Source organism: Rhinopithecus roxellana, chromosome 9 (genome assembly GCF_007565055.1).
Source record: "Rhinopithecus roxellana isolate Shanxi Qingling chromosome 9, ASM756505v1, whole genome shotgun sequence".
Classification (NCBI taxonomy): domain Eukaryota; kingdom Metazoa; phylum Chordata; class Mammalia; order Primates; family Cercopithecidae; genus Rhinopithecus; species Rhinopithecus roxellana.
This window is the reverse complement of record NC_044557.1, coordinates 91,692,913-91,715,482: the sequence shown is the minus strand read 5'-3', so window position 1 is coordinate 91,715,482 and position 22,570 is coordinate 91,692,913. Positions and strand designations below refer to the sequence as shown.

General features: G+C 44.5%; 1 protein-coding gene across 2 annotated transcripts in view; it reads right to left on the bottom strand.

Annotated features, from left to right (window-relative positions):
* The window catches only part of ZFAT (zinc finger and AT-hook domain containing), a 239,570-nt gene that overhangs the window by 88,791 nt on the left and 128,209 nt on the right, over positions 1-22,570 (bottom strand). For both annotated transcript variants that reach the window (XR_004059297.1, XM_010380280.2), the window contains exons 10-11: positions 18,613-18,786; positions 42-130 (exon numbers count right to left, since the gene is read on the bottom strand). Coding sequence is in view for 1 of the 2 variants with exons in the window: in XM_010380280.2 (XP_010378582.1) it covers positions 42-130; positions 18,613-18,786 (263 nt within the window). In the remaining variant the exon portion in view is untranslated. The remainder of the gene's footprint in view (positions 1-41; positions 131-18,612; positions 18,787-22,570) is intronic.

Sequence of the window (22,570 nt, the reverse complement as noted above, 5' to 3'; positions counted from 1 at the left end):
TTCTGCCTGAACATCTGCCTCCTTCTCCAGAGCCCTCTTACCTTGAAGGAGACATGCTGCTCCATGTGCCGCAGCAGCTGTGGCTTCTGGGCCGCTGTGTAGTCACACACCGTGCATTTAAACTGCTTCCCTGGAAAGAAGCGGAGGACAAGGTGAGCGTCATCAGGCCAGCAGCTCCCACTGTGAATGAAGTGCCAGGCATGGAGCCAGGTACACAAAGGTGTTCCTTGCCATGTGAGGATCAGAATCTCAGAAGGGAACAGCGACAAGGTGCACAGGCACAATGCAGCACTCTCAGTCTTCAACAGCTGGGAGTGGAGAGGCGCTCCCTAGGGATGGAGAGGCACAGCCAGCTCCACCTGGGGAGGCCCCATGAGCAATGACATTCCATCAGGCTCCTAAAGAAAGAGTAAGGGTGTGTCCAGAGAGAAGGGTATCGAGGGAGAGGGGCGCACACAGATGAGATTGCAGGGGAATGGACCACAGAGTGCTCAGGAAAGTGGAGCAGCTGCATCTTCCTTCCTGGAGTGCAGGAGCTGCATCTGCCTTCCTGGAGTGTGAGGTCTGCGGAAAGTCAAGAGCTGAGCCGGAGAGGTTGCCGGCCCAGAATGTCAAGGGCCTGGACCACCTCACAAGGACCTCAGACATAACCCTGAAAGTCTGGTGAGTCTGCAGGATGATGGTCAGCAAAGTGCAGGATCTGTGTTGCAGAACTCCTAACTCTGGTTGGAGTGCCAAAGGCATTTTTGAGACCATGCTAGAAAGAAAACTAGGGAAACGTAAACCACTGCTCTTAAAAAGATTAAGGTTTTAGCAATATTTAAACATTCAATAATGGGGTATGTTAAAACAAGTTAATAGATATATGAGGTACACTACATTTTGCCTCTGATTAGCATAAATAAAACCTCAACAAGCAATAATACAAACATGTGTAACCAAACGTAAATGTGGCCTACTTCATATAGCAGTAAAGAATTCAACAAGCAGCTTCTAATGGTGTAAACCTCCTCAGGGCATGACACCCGCAGCCACTGTGGCTGGGTTCCCAGAAGCACTGGCTCCTTCTAGAATGCTCTTGCACCTTTCCCTCTTAGACATTCCCCTCCCCTCTATTCACTGCCAGCTCACCTGGAAACCTGTTCTCACTAGGATGCCAAGCCAATGGCGGATTTTGGCCTGTATGTTACTGGATGACTCTTAATGTGACTCCATTAAGAGTTCACCCTTTGGAAATCTTCTGTTCCTTTGACTCCATAACAATACCCCCCTCTCTGGGCCTCTCTATTCATTTTGAGTATCCCTGAGGCATTCTCTCTCATCAGGGCAGATATCATTAGGCTGCTGATGTTCCACAGTGTTCCAGCCCACCCTCCTATTCTAACTCTGCAAGCATCCTTGCATATAACTGACCCCTACAGGCTTTTGTAAACCTTTGACGCCAAAATCAGCATCTTCTACTCTGATCTCTTCTCTGAATCTGAGACTTGAGTATACAACTGCCTGCTGGACCAGCTACTTAGCTGTCCCAAATGTCCTAAGCTGGACACATCTTCTTCACCAAACAGCTTCCACCTCCAGCCTTCCCAGTTAATCACCCATCTGATCACCTACATCAGATACCCAGTAGCCTTCCTCAACATCTTTATGGCCCTAAGTTACACTCACCTCATTTTTTTCAGCACCTGATTTCATCTCCTAAATATTTCTCATGTCTGTCTATTTCTCTCTATTTCCAACACCTCCACACCAGTTTAGGTCCTCCTCATTTCTTTCTTGGACAACAGCAAAAGCCCCTAAGCTGGTTTCCTTGCCTTCATAAAACACTACCATCCATCCATCCATACATCCATCCGTCCATCCATCCATCCACAACCCACACATCTATCCACACATGCATCCTGATGCCTCATCTTCTATCCAGATGATCTACAGCATAAACCATCCCACAGTCAAGCCATGAGAACCAACCAATGGCCCCAACTTCAGAGCAAAGTTGATGTTCCAGAGTTCAGCAGAGAAGGCCCTCCAGAATCAGAACCAACTCTCCCCAACCCACCCCACCCCTCTCTCTGACTTCCTCTTGTGCCTGTCCCCTCTGTATTTAGGCTCATAACAGTGAACTCCTTGAGTTCTCCAAACTTTCTGCCTTGCCTTTGCAATCTCAGACCCCTGAGCCTTTGCTAACATTTTCCATGCCTGGAATGCACTGTCTCGCAGCATCTGGCCATTCTTCCTATTAATTCAGAACTCAAATTGAACACTCCGGTAACTGGGCCAACAGGCAGCCCTCCACAGGCTCCCTACACACTGTTCACTTGCATCAGTCTATGCTCCACCTCTACAGCCTTGTACAAGGCAGGGGCTGCCTTCAGCTGCCCATGGACAGGGACCACATCTTACTCATCTTGGTACCCCAGCGCATGAGTGCACACACAGACTGAATATATTCCATGCATTTCATTAAACTGAACTGAGCAAAAATTTTGTACGTCTTATATGAACATCACTCTCAATAAGAGCAGCAAAAGGAAACAAATATTAATACCACAGTTGTATCTATTATTCCAGGTGAATGAACCCAAAATTCTAAATTGTATTAATTCTGCAAGCCCAAAGTATAAGGAAACTTTTTCACTTGTAAGTCACACAGTTACAATTAGAGAGCAATTAGAACTTAAAAAAAAAAAATACAGTAACATCTTCTTTTAAACATAGGGCCACACATTTCTACACAGCTCCAGTGGAATCTCAGCTAAACACACTTCTCCACTGACACATGGCTCATGTGTGTACAGCATCCTTATGCTGGGCAGCCTGGGCAAAATCGTGCTGTGTTCTTCACCACTAGAGTGGGAGAAGCAGAGCTAATGGAACCATTCTCTAAGTTGATAAATATTCTGTCATTCATTATCAAACACTTGCGTCAAAGAGTAACAGATTAAGTGCTAAAAAAAGAGCCCTAAAATGAATAAATAGAATTGCCTCGTTTGAAATCAAGAGTCAGCCTTTTATGGATGTACTTCCAAGACTCTGCAAGAGACAAGAAAAGAAGGCAGCAGCTAAAAGCCATCCCTTACTGAAGCATCAGAGCTCTGGCAATAAATATTACCAATGTTTTCAGCAACCACAGCCAGCACCTATCAAACAAGCCTGGGAGAGCACCTGACATAATTTGTTTGCTGCCTAATTAAAATAATGGGATGCAGATTCATGACTAATCATAATACTTTGAGACCGTCAGATGGTTTTCTATTAAGAGACTTCTGAGACTTACAGGCAGAGTCAACTGCAAAACCTAGTATTTACTCGAGGTGAGACTGACCTCAGAATGCTGGGAGATGCACATCAAATGGCTGTATGTGGATGCGAATCACCCAGAATACCAGGGGAAGAAAAGAATGACTACAAAGAAAAGAGGTTGACTGTTAAAAAGTAATTCCTTTTCCCCAAAATATACCTGGCTAGGTCTACCACTGGACTACTAGGCATCATGAGTTGTGCTGGGGCATGACGTGTACAATCTTACCACGCACCAAAAGCCCAGGAGGCAGGCAGTGTCGCCCTTCCACGGATGAGGACCTGGGATCAAGACTCTGAGTCACTTGTCAGATCGCGAAGTGGTAAGTGGCAGAGCCCAGATTTGGCCCCCAGTCTGTTCACTCTAACGCCTCCATTCATAGCCATATAAGAATCTTTTCAGCTAATAAGGGTGTGATACAATTTCCCAAATGGAAGGAGGAATTTATACCAGCAATGGCATATCTGTGCCACTAACACATAAGGTGACTACCCATTAGAAGGTGACTACCCATCAGAAAGGACTGCCCAAGAAGAGCCAGTTGCAGGGGAACTATGTTCTCTTTCTGGCCCTGTCCTGCTCACCCTGAGTGACCCTGGGTTCTTTCTTCTATGCTACTCAGAGGCCTCATCAGAAAAATGGGGAGGTAATCCCTGTCTGCTGTGAGAGTGGACTCAGGGACTGGGCCTGCAAGCATCTGAAAAGCAGCCCCCTGAAGGATGAGGCTGGGGGTGCATACAGGTGACCCCACAGTGGACCGTTCAGCTGAGTGCAGTGTCCTCCAGACCTGTACCTCCCTGACACTCCGAGATACTTGACAATCCAAGTATTCAGTTCTAATTAAGCCAGCCTAAATCAATATACCTAAAACAAAAAGCATAAAAACAGAGCAAAGAAAAAGGTTTGTGCAACTATATCAAAGTGTAAGTAAACAGTTGTAACAGCAGAGTTTACAGAAAACCTCCTCCTCCTCCTATTCCCAACACCCTATCTGGCCTCATCTCCACCCAGAGCAAAAGCCAGGAGCTTTGTAGTGGCTGCAGGGCACAGGGGTGTGTGGCTCCCTGTCACCTCTTGGAGCTCATGCACTGCCTTCACCTCTCTCCAATCCATAGACACAGTCCACCCACCCACCTCCAGACCTCTGCACCTGCTGTTCCCAGAGCCTGGGGTGCCCATCCCAGATATGCCATGCTCTGTTGCCTCATCTCCCTCAAGTCTCTGTTCAAATGTCACCTTCACACTGAGTCCTTTCAGCCCATTCTGTTTAAAATCACAGTCCCTATACCCCTTTACTGATTCATTTTTAGCATTTCTCAGTTTATATTTTCATACTGAAATGGAATCATTTCATATTCATATTTTTATTTTCATCTCTCAATTTTCTTCATATTCTAGATGTCTTCATATTTCCACTGTAATATACCACACACTTTATTGATTTATAGTGTTTGTTAACCATCTCACTCACGAGAATGTTCGCCTCATGAGAGTGGAGATTTTGGGTTTTGGCTTTGGTTGCCATCACCGAAGCAGTGCACTGATTCACCTTGGTTGGTCCGTCTGGCACCCTTGCAGGTTGTGGGGACTTTGAGACAAGACTGCAATTTTCATGCCATGTCCTCAGTGCTTGGAGGTGAGAGCATCCTGGAGGTAAGGCTAGCAGTTAATGTATAGGAGCACCCCATTCAGAAGTCTGTTCAGCCACCCTTTCTCCCCTCCCCATAATCAACATGGTCACACAGGGCATCACACGGGCCAGTGATATGTGGTCCTACCCACCATCTCCCCACTCCAAGTCACAGGAGATTGGACCACGGTGGACAAGAGACTGTAGCTGAGCCCGGAATCAGAACTGTCCAGATGTGAAGCTTGCAACTCAGGAGTGGATGAGAGTTGTATTTTCAGTCTGTGGGTGAAACTAGTAAGAAAGCCAATCTACAGGGAGTGAGAGGAGAGCACAGCATACAGAGACAGAGACAGGACATCAGTATGAAGTAAGGAAGCAGAGAGGACCAAAGGTGGAGGATGAAGACAATCGCCTGGCTGGCTGTGTCCATTCACTCAGCGAGCATTCACGGAGGTGCCGCTGGGTGCCAGGACCATGCCTGACCCCAGGAGAGGAGAGTGGACAAGACACCAGAGGCCCTGCTTCTGGCGCTCATCACCTAAATGGACAACCAGCAAGTATTCCAACAAAGAATTACCAATTGCAACAGGCCACGAAGGACAAAGGCAAGGAGCCACGGTGGAGCATGAGGGAGTGTGGAAGGGGTGCGGCCATGTGGCCAGGCTGTCAGGGAAGGCCTCTGAGAGGAAGTGACGTTACACAAGATGGAAGGGTAAGGAGACCAGCCACATGAGGAAGAGGTGAACACAGCACTGGGAAGAAGGAACTCAAACACAAAGGCCCTGAGTCTCTGTAAGATTCCAAGTAAGTTTACCATAAATGCCCCTTGGCGACTTCTGTGACCTCAAATGAGTTTCTGTCAGCTGCAACCAAGAGTCCAAGAAGTATAGCTGTGGAATGAACAGTGAATGTATGACTATAAAACACCAAGAGCCCAGAAAGCAGGCCAAAATAGGGCTTGACCAAACAGTGTTCTCTAGAGAGGACAGAATCAGATTTAATTAACTGAAAAAGTCCAATGATAGCACTCTTCTACACAGCACTATGAACCAATGCTACAAATGCTTTATGACCATTAACTCATTTAACTGTCATAATACCTGTTTGATTTTACGAGCTATCATATAAATAAAAATTATAACATGGTAAGATTTGATACCCATTAAACTAAGAAACTAGACATTTTTAGTAACAAAGTGTTAAAAATGGAAGAGTTAAGCTGGGACACTTCCTTATTTCTGGTACAATTTTTTGGAAAGGAAGTTGGCAGTGCAATGCACAATTAAAATCACCAAAACAAAATAGCCATCCTGCTCCTGGAAATGTGTCCTAAGGAGTTAATTCAAAAGAAGAAAAAATTTATATATGCAAGAAAGAAGCCCCTGCTACATAAGTTATAATAATGGGAGGAAAAATGAAAATAACACATTGTCCAGAAATAAGGGAATGGTCATACAACTCATAGATCACTTTAGTGCAACATATAACTCTTAAACTTGTTATAAATGAACTGTACAAGCAACAAAGGATTATTATAATATTAATAAGAATTATATCTTTTCACTATAACTATATAGCCATTCCATATGAACATGAATAAAGATTTTTAAAGAATTTGTTAGGTGATAGAATTGTGGGCACACTTGGAGGAAGAGGCTGGATTTTTATGAACATTGTTTTCACGTTGTCTGCACTCTAACAGAAAAGCATTTCAGATCATTAGCACCCATCTCTGAAAGGCTAAGATGTTTCATCCGTTACTGCACACAAACCAGAAGACAGATCTTTCAACGCAGAGCCATAAAATGATACCCATGGCTTCTGAACTTGAAAGTTCACAGTCTTTTAAAAAACAGCACCTCAGTCTTGACTGGCAGTGCACTGACTTATGGGTGCTCTTTCTGACCAAGCATCTTTCTCCCTCTTCTTCACAAAAAAAGAACCAGTGGCCTAATTTTGCAAAAAACTTCAGGAGTAGTCACTTCTTTACCTCTGGGGAAGAATTTAATTTCTGTAAACAGTCAAATGTCATTCTGAGCCACGCCTTGTAAATAAGGACAAAGCAAAGCTGAGTCATACCACTTTTGGAGAAACACTGTTGCAGAACACACACTCAAAGCTGACTGCAAATGTATTGCCACAGTGGGGGATAAAAAAAATTGACTGTGGGAACAAAGATTTCCTGGTCAGAAACCACAGAATTTGGAATCTCATTTCCCTATGAAGTTCTTTATTTGACCTACAGGCCCAGATGGTAAAAGTCAAAATCATAACAAACTAGATGAATCTCACAACCATACTGTGAAAAGGAAGAAGCCAGACATAAAAGAACACATATTGTATGAATCAACTCTATGAAGTTCAAAGACAAGGAAAAGCAAGTTACAGTGCTAGAAGTCAGGGCAGTAAGTAGTTACCTCTGGGCAAGAGAGATGGGCAATAATGTCGCGGGAGGAAGAAACTGCCAAGAGGCTGGAAGTGTGCTGTTTCTTCTAGACTGTAGTTACACAGGTGCGCCTCCTTTGTAACAATCCATTGAGCTGTATACTTCTGAACTGTGTGTGTGTGTACTTTAATTTTAAAAATGAAAACAGAAAAATAACACAACAACAAAACAGGCCACCTTCCTTAGAAGGTTCTTGAGAACTGGCAACAAATTTGTTTAAGAAAGGAAAGATGTGTCGTGTAGTTCAAAGATATAAACTTTGAGGACTGTATGGCAGTTTGTGGATTTATGCAGTCTGATGTTGCCGGTGGAAGGAAAGGGACCCCATCAGTGTTCCCGGCCCTGTAGTTTTCAGTTAGACGTCTTTCTGTGTGCTAGGCTTGCTGGAGGTTTCCACTGCAGACACCGCAGCTTTCTGGAAACACAATGTTTCACTAGCAGCTCCATTTCCCTTTAAAAATGTGTGATTTGGTTGAACTCTCCTTCGAAGATGGGGATGCAGGCACGAAAATGTCATTTCCATTATTTGTTCATCTCTCCAAAGGTGAGGCACATCTTCGCAAAATCTCTCTCCACTTTCAAGTGTTCTTTTGGAAGGAGCCTCTTTCTTTGCCTAACCATGAGTGCTGGGACTGCATGTCCATGAATGATGAAGCAAAGCTGACCTCTGTCCTTTCGAGCACTGCCTGGGCCTGGAAACTGGATGCTGGCTGAATTTAAGGATCACCAGACAGTGAAAGCCAGCACAGGGTCTGGAGTCAGAGAATCCTGAGCTCTGCTCTTTACTCCAGCCTTAGCCAGGTAAAACATTACCCAGGCTACCCTGTTAGAAAGGGAAGAGGGGACTTGAAAATAGGAGAAGGAAAGAAGAAACAGGAATACTTGTTATCCTGCCTCAGGTTAGATAAAGAGATGTGACCAAACCTAAGAGAGTTCAGACTTTGCTTCCTGTTGACTCTCCACATGGAAGGCAAGGGGGATAGCAGTGTGCTAGGTGGGGGAGCCAGCACGGCACCTGCCTTGCTGAAGCCCCTGGGCTCAAGCAGGAAGTTATTCCCAGCTGGACGTGGAAGCACAAAGGCACCCATGTCGCCCTAGACCTCCGAAGCTCAGCTGTGAGGGAGCCACAGGCTGAGCTCCCATTCTCTGCTTCTGAAAAGAAAGGCAATCGCTCCCTGCCTCCTGGCAGCTGTGGGCGGGCCACCGTGGGATCTATGAAGCCCTAGTCTGGCGACTTGGCACTAGCAAGTCTGCTAACATGTGTGGCACCTGTTGTTCCCTTTGTTTCTTACTACAACCTCATCTGCTTGGTGACTTTCCCTGAGGATGACTCCAGCTGCTTGCTTACTTTAAGTAGAGTTATATATAAAACTAAGAAGGAATGGAATGGTAGAAAAAAAAAAAAACTTAAAATGTCACCTTCAGCTTTTGGCATTTGGATTCCATCAGAACACAGAGAGAGACAGCAATGAAAAATTCCTTGGAACTTAAGGCAACTTGTTTGAAGTATCTGCTAAATTAAATCATCCTTGCCAAATCAAATTTTATGTGCACCTCAAACCTGAAGGAGCTCTAAAGTACTTACAGGAAAGAATTTCCATAAATCTCAACTGTTATTAGTAATACTATTCTAGAGGTATAAAAGTAAAAATGCCTCCTTATGACTGTTTATCCAGTCTTACTGGAAAAGGTGGTATTTTACATAAGTAAATTTTTAAGAGTTTTTAGGAAATTGACTTTAACTTTGCTTCAGAAAACTGACTTTTACCCTTTTCAACAGTGATACTCTTTAAATATTAACTATTGCACGGTGCCTTCCGAATAAGAGAATATTTGAAAAAAATAGTGATTTAATCTTTCCCAGATGATGTAAATTAACTGCTACAAATATCCATTCTTATACTGTGTCATTAAGAGCTACTGGTTCATGTGCCAGAGGAAAGGATACATGAGCTGACACCCACAGTATGAACCCAATTAATCTTCCCGCAGCCCCATGCTGTGGGTTGATAATGGCCCTCCCAAAGATATCCAGATTCGAATCCCCAGAACCTATACATGCCACCATATATGGGGGGAGAAAAAAAAAGGAGTTTGCAGATGTGATTAAGCCAAAGATCTTGAGCTGGGGACTAGCCTGGCCTATCCAGGTAGTCCTAGTGAAATCACAAGGGTCCTTATAAAAGGGAAGCAGGAGGCTTGAAGTCAGAGAAGGAGCGTGGTGATGGAAGCAGGGACAGAAGAGATTGGAAGATGTTGGACTGCTGGATTTGAATATGAAGGAAGGGGTCCATAAGCCACAGGATGCAGAGACAGGTTCCCCTCCAGAGTTCCTAGAAGGAATGCAGCCCAGCTGATACCTTGATTTTAGATAGCTGACCTCCAAACTACAACATAATACATCTGTGTTGATCTAGGTTGCTAACTTTGTGGTAATTTGTTACAGGAGCCACAGGAAACATGTAACATCCATGTTACATATGGGGATCACTGTTCAAGACTGTTCAGGCAAGAAGTGATTCCAGTCTGGGCCTGCCTCTGGAGCCCAAGGTTCTCCCTACTCTACCTCCTCACTTCTCCATGTAGCCCAGCACACAGAGATTTGCTGCCTCATGGGAGAAAAGCATCCTGCAGGAAGCAAAACAGGCATTTTGCACCAAGTGTTTTGCAAAGCACACATCTTCACAGTTCTAGCATCTGTGGTGATTTATGCAGTGGCAAATCGGAACAGAAATAGCTACAGCAATAAAAACACAGTTAAAGAAGTCTCTGTACTTTAAAGGCTGAACTTCAAGCAACTGCAGACTTAGGGCCTGATGATTCTCTGTAATTAGTACATCAGTTTTGATACAAGGAGGGATGGATCAGCATGAGACAGAGGTGGAAAGAAACCGAAGGCAGTGCAAAGCCACATAAATGACAGAGCACAGCACCAGGGCTAGATGAAAGTTACAGACACTGTGCCAGACATTTGCAGCTGAGACCCCTCTACCTGGTGAGGTTTCAGGTAGCCAAGCCTCATTAAAAAGTTAAATCTGTATATCAATCTAAGCTAATTGCTCAGTTAGCTGCGTAGTTCATTTTATAGTATGGGGTCACTTATTCCTAATGGATCTTGTGGTTTATAAAAACCTGAAAAAAAGAGCTACATATGAACACAAACAGGGTGAACCTATTAAAAATGGTATTTAGGGGCCCTGAAATTAGCCGTACCTTCTCCCACCCATCACCCAGACTCCAGCCCAAGGATAAGCAACAGAAACCTACCATGTTCATCCAGTAGCCACACTTCCATACCTGCCCCTTCACCTTTTCTCCAAGGGCAAGTAGGAGGAAGGACAAGGGGACAAGGATGCAGTAGAAAGACCTGTCTCACTAAAGCCTTGCAAGTTAACCTTGTAAGATCACCCCAGCTAGGTGCTCAGGGACCATCTTCTATTTACTTCCTGCTTCTGTTTTTAGAAGCAAAAGGCCATGGGGCTACTTTATCCTAGAGTGGCTTTGCTTTTTAGAGGACAGGGGAGGAAAACAAAGCAAAACTCCGTACTTAGATTTCCTAGAATATTTTCAGCTGCGGCCACGAGCTCTCTTATCATAAACTGAAGACGGGACAGGAAAAAAGGGTACTGACTCCACTCAAACCTCATTTCCATACTCAAATCTCCACTTGCCCATTACAAGAGTGCCTGAAGCCTGGATAATTCTTTTCAAATTTTACCCCAAAACTTCTTAATTAAAATGTCCAGGGGCAGTCTGGATCAGGGGGAGGGGAGAGACCCAAAGGAATCAGTAATAAACTCCAAAGACCTTTTTATATCATGATTTGAGGATTCCTGTTTGATTATATAACATAAAGGCCCTGTACAGCTTAACCTTCCCCATCTGCTATGGGTGGGCAGAATCATGTATAAACCTCCAGGTAGCACATCACGTCTAGGCCTGTTTAAAGTCAAAAGGCGGGAACTGCATTACAGCATGATCTTTGCATTAAATTCTTACATCCTGTTGGCATACACACAAAGGGTTTAATCGGGCCCTTTATAGATCAATGTCTCTCTTTGTACATATTGACTGGCAAACCTTTTTAACTGAAACCTTCACCCAGAACGAGCTATCTTTTCTAAGGTACAGTAATGAGTTCCTTCGGGAAATAGGAATGCCACAGATAGGGATATATCACTTTAAGTAAGCCAGCAAATGTGAAAAATTGGATTCACAAGTAGTTAGAAGAAAGGGTAATTGTAATTACTCAATTCCTTTTAACTTCATTAAAAAATGCCCAAGATGATTCATTTAATGGTAAGTTCCTTGACCATATTTTAAAATACCTAATTCACAAGCATTTGATTTAACAGAATTATCTAAGATGAAACAGAGAAAATAACTGACGCTTTGTGAGTACTACTATATCCCAGCCATTTTATGCAAGGCACTTTACATTTTCCACTCATTCAATAAACACAAATTTATTGAGTGCCTCTGATAAGCCAAGCCCTGTTCTAAGTGCTGAGGATACAAAATAAATGTAGTAAGTTGAAAATCCCTGCTTGTGAAGCTTACAATCTAGTGGAAGACACGAAACATCATAAATAAGGAAATTATACAGTACATTGGAGAAGGGTTGGTTTAAAGAGAAACAGTAAAAAACATGAAAGAGAGTATGAAGTAATTAGTGGGATCGTTCCAGTAATAGAGACAAAAAAGTGGTAAATAAGGAAACTATATAATACACTAGAGAAAGATAAGCCAAGGAGAGCAGCTCAGGAAGCCACGGGCGTCTAGACTACTTGGTGGGGTATGGAGACTCTCTCCATGTGAGCACCTAGGGAAGACTCATTCAGAGTGACTCTTCAATAAAGACCTCTAGGACATGAAGGAGGTATCCATTCAGACAGGGAGAAAGAACACTCCAGGCAGAGGGAAGAGCCAAAGCAAAAGCCTTGAGAGGAGCACATACCTGGCAGGTGTGAGGAATAGGAATGAAGAGAGGCCGCGCATGGTGGCTCACGCCTGTAATCCCAGCACTCTGGGAGGCCGAGGCAGGCAGATCACCTGAGGTCAGGAGTTCAAGACCAGACTGCCCAACATGGTGAAACCCCATCTCTACTAAAAATACAAAAAATTAGCCGGGTATGGTGGCACATGCCTGTAATCCCAACTACTCGGGAGGCTGAGGCAGGAGACTTGCTTGAACCTGGGAGGCAGAGGCTGCAGTGAGCCGAGATCACACCACTGCACTCCAGCCTGGGCAACAAAGCAAAACTCTGTCTCCAAAAAATAAAAATAAAAATAAAAAATAAAGGGAATGAATGCAGTATGTCTGGAGAGATGCCAGTTGGGGGAGACTAGAAGAAGAGGTCAAAGAGATGAGGGGATCAAGCAGCTCATGGTGAAGAATTGGGCTTCCACTCAGAATGATAGCAGATAGACAGGAGGGTTCTGAACAGAGAGGAGTGGCATGACCTGGCCTTTGTTTCCACAGGATCACTGGCTGTTTTACTGAGAACGGACTTGTGGGGACCAGGAGAGGTTCCAGGGAAAGGTCAGGAGGCGAGTGGCATGACCTGGCCTTTGTTTCCACAGGATCACTGGCTGTTTTGCTGAGAATGGACTTGTGGTCACGAGGAGAGGTTCTAGGGAAAGGTTAGGAGGCTACTGCAAGAATGGAGGCAGGAGATGACAGTGGCCTGTACAAAAAGGATGGCATGAGGGTGCTGAGAAGCAGGAGAACGCTGGATCATGTTAAAGACACAACACACAGGATTTGCTAATGGATCATGTGTGGGTATGAATGAGACAGTCAAGACTGACCCAATGCTTTTGACCTGAGCAAGGGAAAAGGAGTAGCCATTTCCCAAGATGGGGTACAGCAGGGGTTGGCAACCTATGGGGTTGGCAACCTCTGCCCGAGCACCAAACCGAGCCTGCTTCCTGCTTTCATACAGCTGGGAGTTCAGCTTGGCTTTTACACTTTTCAAAGTTTGTAAAAATAAAAACAACACAAAAGAGAAAACTGGATGTTGCACTCAAAGCCAAAAATATTTACAATATCTTTACAAACTTTGGCAACCCCTAGCTGGGGTCTAGGGAGGAAGATTAGGAGCTTAGTGTTGAGCACACTAAGCTCGGGGGGCCAGGTGGGCATCCAAGTGCAGATGTTGAGTGGGCAGTTACAGACAGGGCAGTGCCAAGGCTAGGAGGAACAAGAGGACTGGAAATCCAAGTGTGGAAGCCCTCTGTATTAGTCTGTTTTCACACTGCTGATAAAGACCTACTTGAAACTGGGTAATTTACATAGAAAAAGAAGTTTAATGGATTCACAGTTCCATGTGGCTGGGGAGGCCTCACAATCGTGTCAAAAGGCACATCTCATATGGTAGCAGGCAAAAGAAAATGAGAGCCAAGAGAAAGGTGAAACCCCTTACAAATCCACCAGATCTCGTGAGACTCATTCACTAGCATGAGAACAGTATGGGGGAAACTGCCCCCGTGATTCAATTATCGCCCACTGGGTCCCTCCCACATCACATGGGAATTATGGGAGCTATAATTCAAGGCGAGATTTGGGTGGAAACACAGCCAAACCATACATCCTCTATCTAAATGGTGTTTAAAGCCGTAAGACTGGAGGGATCACCGAAGGCGTGAGGAAAAACAGAACATGCGGTGGCTCACGCCTGTAACCCCAGCACTTTGGGAGGCCGAGGCGGACAGATCACTTGAGGTCAGGAGTTCAAGACCAGCCTGGCAAACATGGCGAAACCCCATCTCTACCAAAAATATAAAAATTAGCTGGGTATGGTGGCACATGCCTGTAATCCCAGCTATGGCAGGAGGCTGAGGCACAAGAATCAGTTGAACCCGGGAGGTGGGTTCAGTGAGCTGAGATCGCACCACTGCACTCCAGCCTAGCTGACAAAGTGAGACTCTGACACAGGGGGAAAAAAAAAAAAAGAACAACGCTCACAGACTGAACCCCGTGGCCTCCAAGAGGTAGAGATCAGAAAGCTAAGGCAGAACCAGGACAGGATGCTGAGGCAGGGCAGCCAGGAGAACAGGAGGTTGCCAGGCAAGCATGGGATACACTTCCTCTCTTTTGATCCTCAGACCCACTCAACAAAAGGGTATACCTATCCCAGTTTACTGATGAGGAGAGTGAGGCTCAGAGAAGTAATCTGACCAAAATCACCCTACTAGGAAGGGGTGGACAGACCCACATCCAAGCCTCTCTAGCTCTACCTACTCTACACGGCTTCTCTACAGAGCAACCTATTGAGTTATTACTCATACCACAAATACAACTAAAACCAAATAATTCCAGGCAGGCTGTAAGGCAATCTTTGCTTCTAAGTAAAAAGCTAATTGTATGGTTAAAGGCTGAGAGCCTCATCAAGACAACCAAGGCACCTGTACAAGCACAGGTGACCAATGGATTTAAAGCATGTTACAGACATCGTCAAACAGCTTACAAGGTCATCCCCAGGGATAGTCCTAACTTGATGAACAATTCTGCAGTTTATCTAAAGGAGTAATAACTAAATAAGAAAAACTATGTAAGCTTCATAAAAAAATAAACTTTATTGGATAATAATAAAGTTAGTCACCAGAACAGCTTGAAAAATAAGGTACTAGTACAAAAATCACTGAGACAGACCAAAATCTCAGAATTACACCCAATATTTTGGGAAATTCTGGCACTGAAAAATAAAATTGAAAGGACTGATTTCTCTATACATATACTGAGTTGATGATAACTTTGGAAAAAAAGATTCCTACCACATACCATATGCTAAAATAAATTGAAAGAATATTAAATTTCATAAATGTTATGTAATCATAAACTAAAACTCAAAGAAAAAGTAAAAGAATTTAGCCCCAAACTGAGGAATGTTTCTTTTGACAGAGAGAATCATGGAAGATGAAAACATAAAGGAAACTAACTTTAAATGAACCAAGTTATTTAACTTTGTATATAAAAAGATACCATAAACAAAACGTAAAGGCAGGCCGGGCGCGGTGGCTCAAGCCTGTAATCCCAGCACTTTGGGAGGCCGAGACGGGTGGATCACGAGGTCAGGAGATCGAGACCATCCTGGCTAACACGGCGAAACCCCGTCTCTACTAAAAATACAAAAAATTAGCCGGGCGAGGTGGCGGGCACCTGTGGTCCCAGCTACTCAGGAGGCTGAGGCGGGAGAATGGCCAGAACCCAGGAGGCAGAGGTTGCAGTGAGCTGAGATCCGGCCACTGCACTCCAGCCTGGGCGACAGACCAAGACTCCGCCCCAAAAAAAAAAAAAAAAAAAAAAAAAAAAAAAAAAAAAAAAAAAAAAAAAAGTAAAGGCAAATGATGACAAAGCATTAAGATACAAAGAGCTCTAAGATGTCAACAAGATAAAATATGAGCACTACAGAAATGAGTAAGAGATGTAAATAAACTTTTTTCAAAGTTTCTATAATAAACACGTTATGGGAGAAAATTAAAAAGGAAAAGACTCACCTACAGCTTAATTAAAGCTACATCCTAGATCAGCAATGGAGCTAGAACAAGGGGTCCCCGACTCAGCACTCTGTTTACCAAGCCAGCCCCAGGCCAAACATGATAAGCGTCAAAAGAGAAACACAAATAATGAAGTACAGCAGCCCTGGGGGAAAGCAATCATCTCGAATTTAGAAATAAAGCTGTACTGGCACCTCCTATTTCCATCCCCTTAGCTCTACTTTACCCCTTTCTTCCTAGAATCAGAGGATTGAGGCTAAAAGAAACCCAAGAAACGTTAAGGTATCCTTTCCTTATTTTGCAGAGTGACAAAACTGAGACCCAAGTGGTGGCAGAAGTTGGCACTGAGGCAAGCTACCTGTCCCAGTGGTCCTCTCACTGCACCTGATGACTGATGCCCTTCTTTTTGGGGGGAGGGTGGTTGGGGGGAAGCTACCTGTCCCAGTGCTCCTTTCACTGCACCTGATGACTGATGCCCTTCTTTTTTGAGGGGAGGGGGTTGGGGGGAATGGGTCTCACTCTGTCACCCGGTCTGGAGTGCAATGGTGTGATCTTGGCTCACTGCAACTTGTGCTTCCAGTCTCAAGTTATCCTCCCACCTCAGCCTACCAATTAGCTGGGACCACAGGCATGAGCCACCACTCCCCGTTAATTTTTGTATTTTTGGTAGAGGCAGGGTTTCACCATGTTTCCCAAGCTGGTCTCAAACTCCTTCGTTTTAGGCAACCCACCCGCCTCCCTCGGCCTCCCAGAGTGCTGGGATTATAGGCGTGAGTCACTGCGCCCAGCCTTGATGCTCTTCTTCCCAGACAACTGAAAAGTGTTGAAAACCAAGACATGACTTTACAAATACCTCATCCTCTCAAAAATGTCAGCAGAAAGAAGTAAAGAAAAACAATACAAATTTCCAATGTTTTGTTAGAAAATACTTCACAATGTTTGAATACCATTCCCTTTTAGGAGATGTATTCCTGCTCTGACAAGACATCTTTGTCCATCTGAACTCCCTTTCCTGCCGAAGAACTCAGAGAATCATGACAGGGAGGATAGGCTGAGGGTGCTGCTCTGGACCCGTGACACCAACTACTCACACCGACCCCATCCCTCCACATCAGTTGGTCCAGGGTCTGCCAGATTAAACGGCTTCTATCTGCTCAAAGGCTTTTTAGCACAGAGCCTGGACTGCAGAACCAGGCAGGAAACCGCAGAACCCTGTTCAGTGCCTGTGAACGCCTTCTTGACCCTGTCACCATGGCCCACTGCATACTCCAGGCTTCCCTGCCTCTGGGAATAGCTGCTCTTCATTACTGAAGCACTGCAGTAGTTAGGTGCTGTCATCTTAAGAAATGTAATTCTTGCCTAAATGTTCAGGCAGCTGAGCGGTCAGTAAGGCTTATTGTTTGTGGAGGCATAGAATCATAAAAAACTACATGACTTTAGTGCTTTCATTATTCAAGTATGACTGCTTTACTGTCATTGTATTTTTAATTTTGATTACGGATTTTTTTCTGAGAGCGACAGTACTGCTTAAGTTTTAATAGTTATGGTTCTGGCTCTTTTTCAGCCTTAGGCAAGCCCTTGATCCTTAATTCTGATGAATCCCAGCCAAGCATTCAGCCTTTGCACTGAGTCCCTCGAGCTCACCTGAATTCTTGCTGAGGGCCCAACCCACACACACACAGCAGGACTGATTTTCAGAACAATCTTAAAATAAAGATAGAACTTAAGAGCTATATCATCCACTAAATTTTGAAATTAAACATCACTGTTGAAATAATTTTGATTTTTAGAGTAAACTCCAACTTTTACACATAATTTTGGTAAATAACAATACATTTATAAATAAAGTTTATTAATCTTGTTATATGCAGTATTTACAAGTCCCTCATATAACTTGTCGTTCTGAGTAAAATCTTAAATGTTAAAAGTCTCTTATGGTTTGGCTGCCTGTCTTCCTAGAACAAATCTTCTTTCCCTCTATCCAGCCTATGCCAGAGAGACTGTGCCCACCGCCCACGGAGGTCCCCACCTACCTCGACCCATGACGGGCTCCCGAGCTCACCTCCATCACCGCACTTAAATCTTTACCATGGCCGGCCTGCTCCTCTGTCCTGCCTTCTAGATTATGAACTCCTTGAACGCGGGAACTGGTCTCTACTTAACCTGGTATCCCTAAAACCTACCTCCATGGCTAGCACATATAAGAACTCAATCAATTGTTCTTAATGAATGAATGAAATTAGAAATCCACTTAAGTACACTTTATCTAGATCAAATCTGCCCAAATGTTGGCTTTATTTTAGACTTGGTTCCACCCCTGAGGTGGCTTAGATGATAAGAGCCTCACTTGAAAAATCAGGCCAGGTGTGATCAAGGTTGCCCCTCAAGATCCTTGCGCTCCAGGTGGGGATGGAGGGCTGAAGAGGATGGAAACTTCAGAACCACAGATCAAGGCTTCCTGAAGATGCCTCCTTCCCCGAAGCAGCTTCCTTCCCTGCATACCCCTGCCCCTGGCACAGACACACCCAGTAAGTATGTATCCTGCACCTGCTGGAAGTGAGGCACTGAGCACAGGACTGGGAGAAAGGCAGGCCAGGCCTTCCCCACTCCTTCAGAAGCTCCTTCTAATGAGCACGTGCTCTTTCCTGCCTCCAGTACAGCAAGTTTCTGATGAACTGGAACACCAGCTTCAAATTGCATATTTAGAGGGGAAAGTTCACCCTGGGGTTTACTCACCATCTGCAGTGTGAAGGAGCTTGTGACTTTTCAGTGTCCCTTTTGATTTGAATTTCTTGCCACACATATCACATAGGTGGGTTTTCTCAGTGCTGTGACGATTCATATGAGCCTTGAGGTTACTCTTGCTACGAGTTGCATACTCACACAAAGAACACTTAAAGGGCTTCACACCTGCCAAGGGAAAAATGTATATATCTATCTCTATATATTTACATATGTGTATGAATGTGTGTGTGTGAATCTGAAGGTACATATGTATCCATATCTAAAGACACTTATAGATATGTATATATAAAACATCCAATTTGAACACAGCAGTATACTTGCTGGGCCCTAACGCACCACACACTTCCCATGCCAGGCTCTTCCCCAGGCTGTGCCTTCCTCCCGGGATGCCCTTGCCTCCTGGGATACCAGGTGCCTCCACTCTGCAGCTTTCTCTGACCTTCCTTGGTAGATTTCCCTACCTCCCTATCAATGTTCCCAACTCCTATAACTCTCTACCAGCTGAAACGTTCACTGCACACTACAGTGAGTCCTTCATATCTGCCCTCTCCCCATAGTCTGGGGACAGAGGACAGAGACCCTGAGCATCCTGCAGAGCAGACAGTCACTAAATTCAGTTGAACTGAGTTGAACTAAACACAAAGGCACCAAGGCCCTTTGCAAAAAATCAAAAAGATCAGGCACCAGGACCAAATGTGGAAGCACATTTACTTTGTAAAACAAATCAAGCTTTACCAACTGGTGGTTGATGGGCTGATGACTCTGACTGTAGGGGCATCTCGGCATTCACCACTCCTTCATTCACCAACTGTCTACTGAGGACCTATTTTCATAGTAGACACTGAGGATTAATCTTGAAACTGAGAAGAGTGAATCCCAGCCTTCACTGTCCGGTGGGAGATGCAGACAGGTAAACAGGCCGTTACAATATGGTGTGTGATGCGCTATAGGGACAGGGGCTGGGGCCTGGGGGAAGGGGAAGGAGGGCAGGGAGCAAACCTGAACACAGCAATGAAGCAGACAATTTTTAGTGAGCCAAACGTTTTCACCCATTATTTACACTACCTATGACTTTGCAGTTGAGGAAACCAACACTTTGAAGAGGCTGAGGGCAATGCCCAGGGGTGTAGAGCTGAGATGCACATCGGGGTCTGATGTCCCTTAGGGCCCATGCAAAGCCCAGCTCTGGCCTGGGTTTCTAGAGATGAAGTAATAATCTAACCATAAGCATCAACAGGCTGTGTGCCCTTGAACTTATGTTTGGATCACAGTTCTCATCTCTGTAAAATGACAGGACAAGGAGTCACTTCCCAAGAAGCCTTCAGGGCACCAGATCCGTTGTTCTGGGTTGGTCATTTACAACAAACTCTCACAAGAGCAGGGCCACAGCCGTGGTGCTAGCCTGGGTCAAGCGGCATCTCTCTGTATCTCACATGACCCTCAGCAGGCATTTCAACCCCGAGTCAAAGCTACAGATGGCTCAGAACTACCACCACCACAGAGGAGAAGCCCACAATAACCATACAAAAAGGGAACATGGTGCATCCCTGCTGTCTTTAGATCCTGACCTGGTGCTCTTTCTAAAATATTAAAAGAACTCAAAAATGAAGACATGCACTGTCTTCCAATCCTGGAGAAGCCAAATTCCTAATTTCTGTTCCTCATTATGACTAGAAAGAGAAGAACCAAGCAAAGCAATATAGAGACTTAAGTACACGTATTTCCATTAACATCTTTGCACACCCACGGGCCGGCTGTGGAACCCTGGGGAGTCACCTCAACAGCTCCACACTTCCGTGTGCTCTGGGACATACCGTCATGGAAAACGAGATGGTGCAGGTCAACCAGCTGTGCATCTCCAGATCATCCACAACATGGCATTCACCACAAGGCAACATACCAAGACACTGTCTACTCTAAATTCTCCCCTAAGAGCCAATGTTTAGAACTGCTGTCGTGGCTGGGCCCCAGGTCCATTGCTGGACTATTAGGAAACCTTGAACAAAGTTGCAGGTCCTCTAAGCAACAAATGTTGCAGGTATGCACAAAATTCTACACAAAGGGTTAATTTCTGTGACTATAGTCAATACCTGTGTTTTCTGTTTTTCTTTCTTTTTTCAATTTAATTTTTTGGGTTTTTTAATTTGTTTTTCTTGTCCTATGTGTTAAGAGTAAACGGAGACAAGAGATATTTTATGGTACAGGGGATCAATTCCAAAGAACCCCATTGTAGTGTGTGTACTGATATCCTGCTTCCTTTGTGATTCCATCATTACAGAGAAAGTCATAAATTAGAAAAAAAAAACAAAGATGCCAAGATATAGCAGCCTTTGGCTTTCTGAATCTTTATCAATTCTGAAGTCACTTAAAATATTAGATTACTTTCAAATGGTAAATATGCAGCATTACTGCGTCACCACAAGTATTTACTTAACACAATAGCATCAGCCATGTATTAAGTACCCAATATGTGCTAAGCCTTCTACTGTGGGTTTTACATAAATTATCTCGTTGATCCTTGCAACAAACCCCAAGGCAGATCACATTATAGATTAAAAAAACTTGAGTTTCAGAGAGAAGGAATTATTTGTTCATCATACATGGTGAGGGTGGAATTTGAACCCCGTTCTCTCACTTCTTCTCATATGAGCACAATTACAGTTTGATGCCTTTATAAGCCCATGGTCTCTAGCCTCCGCTGGACCCTCTGTGCTTCCATCAGGGTCAGCTCCCTGCTGATTCCCATGAATGCCACTCCAAGTCTACCTTCTTGGCATTCTTTGCTGAGCAAACTATGACCGTCGGCTATGAATACCTTCAACTTCCTAACAAAGAAACAACACGTGCATATACACGTATCTGCTACCACCCTCACCCCCTTCACTCCTGTCTCAGTGTAGGAGGGGCCTCCTCCTCCAGAAACAAGTGAGTGCAGAAGAGAAGAGCAAGGGTTTTGGAATCAGATGGCATTGGTTCAAATCCCAGTTCACCACTTGTCAGCTGTGTGACCCTGGGCAAATTACTTCACCTCTCTAAGCCTCATTTTCCTCATTGGTAAAATGGGGATGGTAACAGCACCCACCTCTAAGGTTGTTGAGAATACTGACTCCAATAACGTGAGTCAAACACTGAGCACTGGCATCTAGTAGGTGCTCATTTTATGCTGGTAAACAAAAAAGTAGCTTCCCACCTTGGAATTTATTTCAACTTCTTCTGCCTTCTCCAGGTTACCAACCTGTCAGCTACGATTCTCCTTACTGAACCATCAGTCTCTTTCCCTAATAGTTCCTTCCCTAGGACCTATAAATACGTCATTTTATCCAATATTGTAGAAAATACTTCATCCTTCATCCCTCTCTAGTCTTTTTTCCTATCTGCAGCATTCCAGGTTCCTAAATAACAGGCAGGGATCTGATGCAGGTGTCTGGAAGGGTTTTCCCTGGCCCCTCGGCTCCTACCCTAGTCCCTAGAAGGGCCATGTCCTTATACAGCAGGAGAAAACAAAGGGGACGGTCTGTTGCGCTAGGAGAATCTGCATTTCCAGCTTCCCAAAGCCCTGAGAGTGGCCCTGCACTTCCCTTCATCGGCAAGTAACCCAAAAGCACAACCCACCTTCTTCTCTCCATTCCCTCATCTCCATCCCGCACTTCCCCCTTCTGAATTCCTTCTCCATAGCCTGAATGGCAACACTTCACACTGCTGGAATGGGAGAACTACTTGCTGTCCTCCTTCCTTCATTCATAATCCCAACAGTTCTGGGAAACCTGCTATGCACAGGGCACAGGGTGGCCACTGGAGCTCCTGCCATGAATAAAACGCTGGTGTTCCTGTTCTCAAGGTACCTACATTCCAGCAGGGGAGTCGTAGTGATTTATTTCACTACAATTGCAATGAGACCTATGAAGGAGTGCACACCTCTACTCATTGCAATTGCAACTAATTGAGTAAT